The 3,534-nt window shown below is 37.7% G+C and overlaps 1 protein-coding gene across 1 annotated transcript; it reads left to right on the top strand.

Annotated features, from left to right (window-relative positions):
* Positions 1-1,245: 1,245 nt before the first annotated feature.
* LOC118027268 (CCAAT/enhancer-binding protein gamma-like) lies at positions 1,246-1,698 on the top strand. Its single transcript, XM_035030479.1, has one exon. It carries the CDS (start codon positions 1,246-1,248, stop codon positions 1,660-1,662), a length of 417 nt encoding a protein of 138 aa, XP_034886370.1. The 3' UTR covers positions 1,663-1,698.
* Positions 1,699-3,534: the final 1,836 nt, after the last annotated feature.

Below are 3,534 nucleotides of genomic sequence, written 5' to 3'. Positions count from 1 at the left end.
GTTTATCTTTTGGCAAACACCAATCTTTTTAGAGTTTTAGGGCCTTTGATGTTAGTTTGTTTGATTTCATGATGCTCTCCTCCCCACACCACAAAACAAGGGTAAAAACTTTACAAGTCATGCTTCCTTTTAATTAATTTGGTTTTGAGAAAAGGCCAAGACATTTGCAATATTACAGCCTAATGCAATGGAAATATCACTTGGGTGGGAGTAACCAGAGGTGATTCTGGTCCCAGCTCTGCTATCAACTAATTATATGATCTGATCTTATTTTTCTGGATCTCAATTTCCTTGTCAGGTAAGTGAAGGAACTGACTCTCTGAGGGTACTTTCAGATCTAATATTTTAAGTTTTTCTGCAAATGGATGCAGTCACAGTTAAGAAGTCAGGACTATGCATCAGCCACATAGATCTAGTTCATCTTTCTTAAAGTTTTATATTTTTAAAATTTGTATATGAAGACATTCTTATAACAGAATTCAATGTTACTAAATCTCATCGTATACACACACACACAAAATCCAAAATAATGCAAAGACTGAATAATGCCTTATTTAGACTTAGTAATATTGAACATAACAATAAAAGCAGAGTATAAAAAAAGACTTTGGACAGTCTTTTGGTATTAATTCCAAATTTGATCTACTAATTTATTTTGTATGGAATCATTTAACTGTTGGTGAACATTTCAATCTTAAAATATTTCACTTGAGTTTGTTGAAAATACATTTTAAAATTAGATGGTCTAGTATCCACTATTCTTTCCCTTTTTGACAGGTGAGCTTAAAAATATTTTTAAAAATTCTGGTGTTATAAATTTCTGAGGACTGGTTACTGTATCAATATGTACTTTTTGGGCATTTTCTATATTCCAGGTGAGCATCATGGAGATGTCAAAGACATCATTAAAAAGATGACTATTGTCCTTAGGAAGTGTACAACCTACTTGGACAAATAAGACTTACAGAAATGAAAATGTAAATCACACTAAAAATGTAAATAATAATCAAAGCCCATGATTCCCAGGCATTTTTTTAGAACCTGATAAACTGATTCTAAAGTTCATTGGGGAACCGTAACTCCTCCTCGTGGACTCGTAGGGCCGCTCCTAGTGGAGGCTGCCTGGAGGTGGGTGGGCTGGAGGTGCAGGTTCATATGAAGATTTTTGGCAGCTTAGTGTGGAAACCATTTGCTCCCCTCGCCCTTATTTCTACCTGTCCTGTGTCAGCAAGGGAAAGTGTCCAAATGAGCAAGAGAGCACAGCAGAACAGTACTCCGGGAAGACGTATTATTCATATTCAGGCTCATGCCAGCAACTTACAGCATCCTCAGCTGGTGCCTGCTGGCCCTGGGGGTGAGGACAAAGCTGTGCCTCCAAGCAAGCAAAGTAAAAAGAGTTCGCCCCTGGATCGCAACAGTGATGAGCATCCTCAACATAGGGAGAGGAAAAACACGGCTGTGAAAAGCAAGCAAAAAGCACAGGATGCACTGCAGAGAGTAAATCAGCTCAAAGAAGAGAATGAATGGCTGGAAGCAAAAATTAAATTGCTGACCAAGGAATTAAGTGTACTGAAAGATTTGTTTCTTGAGCACACACACAATGTTGCAGATAAGATGCAACCCAGTAGCACTGAAAATACAACTTCTGATGATGCAGGATAGTAGACCTCGCTCCTTCCGAACTTCACAACTACTGGTGTGAACGTTAAAGGTGTGACTACCTACCTTCACCCCTCATATCAATGGCCAAACACTGTCCTGTTCTATTATTCAAAGATCCACTGAAGGTTGTTTTCTAGGATGGACACTGAAGACTGGCTAGCTAAAAATGTTAGCCATGTAATTTGAACATCTAGTTTTAAATGATAGGGAATTTTGTGTGTGTGTGTGGAGGGGGAGGGAATAAAACAAATTTTTAAGATAGATGAGGGGGAAAAAAAAGCCCTGGACCTTGATGTTCTTAATGAATTCTTACTTTCCAAGGAAAAAATTAAAAAAAAAAAATCAACTTCATTGGGAAGGAAAATGGGTAAGAACTGACAAGAAAAAATTGAAAAGCATAACAAACAGTGATTAGGAAGAGGGAGTATTTATACTACCAGTTATCCAGAAGACCTAGTAGACCATTGTCATTATAAAAACTCTGTAATAATTTGGGATCAGAAGGGTAATAGAAACAGATCCAAGAATATGTATGTGTGTGTATGTAAGTATTCAATATATGATAAAATTGGCATTTTAAATTGGTGGGAAAAGATAATTTCGAATATTGATAAATTCTTTGGAAATAATAGGGACAGATGCTTCATTGTATATATTAAAATAAATCTCAGATGAACCAGAGGTTAACACAGGTAAATACTTATGTCATCTTTGGTGTGGGAAAGGTCTTTTAAAACAGCACATTTAAAGGAAAAGATTATTAGATTTGACTAATAAAAAGCCTAAAATATATTTTATATAGCAAAAAACCTAGATAATTTTAACCTATAATGATAGAAAAAGATCAGTGGTTGCCTGGGGCCAGGGGTGGAGGAGGGGACTGTCTGGAAACGTGACAATTACAGGGTTCCTGAGAACAACAAGAGAGCTCTCCCCAGTGCGCAAACACACCTTAAGTCAGCCTGTGTGCATCTCCTAACCTTCCATTGGCCAAATCAAATCACATGGCCAAAACAGATTTGAGGATTAGAGAAACAGACTCCACGTCTTGACAATAGGCATATACTATGTGGGTAGCTTTTGCTCTCTGCCACGTATTATTTAATAATAAACTTTAAAAACCATGTAAGTGTTCAGCAATAGGGAAGTGGTCAAATAAAAAGTAACTCAACCATGCAACGGGCAATGCGTGATTTTTGGGGGGGGGGGCAAAAGGAGAGGGAGAGAGAGAGAGAGACTCTTAAGCAGGCTCCGCCCCCAGCCCAGGCCCGTGTGAGGCTCCCACTCACAACCCTGAGATTGTGACCTGAGCAGAAATCCAGAGTTGGAGGCTTAATGGAATGAACCACTTAGGTGTCCCATAATGTGTGATATTACAGAAAAAATCTGATAGAGAAAGATCCCTTATGAAAGCACAAAACAAAATGTACTGCATAAAACCACTTCCGTGGGGAAAAAAAAAAAAAAAAAACATGGAAAAAATGACTGGATGGATAAAATTTCAAATGTTGTCACTCCATGACTGAATAGAAGGGATATGGGAGTTATGTTTCCTTATACTTGCCAGTTTTCTAAATTTTCTAATAGAGCACCTGAAGTAGTAGAGTGTGGTAATTAAAATATAGGTTGGTCTGCTTTCAAGGCGCGGCTCTGCCTCTCATTACCTGTGGGACCATTGGTAAGTTACTGACTCTTCAAGCCTCCAGTTCCTTTATCTATAAAATAGATAATGCCCGATAATGCCTACCTTGAAAAGTTGTCATGAAGATTAAATGAGATACTTCATGTGTAGGGCTTCACATATGGCCAGACACATAATGACTCCTCAACAAATGGCAGATAAGAATTCATTATTTTTATACTTAAAGAAAA

Source organism: Mirounga leonina, unplaced genomic scaffold (genome assembly GCF_011800145.1).
Source record: "Mirounga leonina isolate KUSES-001 unplaced genomic scaffold, KU_Mleo_1.0 Mir_366, whole genome shotgun sequence".
Classification (NCBI taxonomy): domain Eukaryota; kingdom Metazoa; phylum Chordata; class Mammalia; order Carnivora; family Phocidae; genus Mirounga; species Mirounga leonina.
This window is presented reverse-complemented; position numbering and strand designations above follow the sequence as displayed.

What these genes read in the sequence shown, in the direction of transcription:
- LOC118027268 (XM_035030479.1), top strand. Translation starts at nt 1,246, where the DNA reads ATGAGCAAGAGAGCACAGCAGAACAGTACTCCGGGAAGACGTATTATT.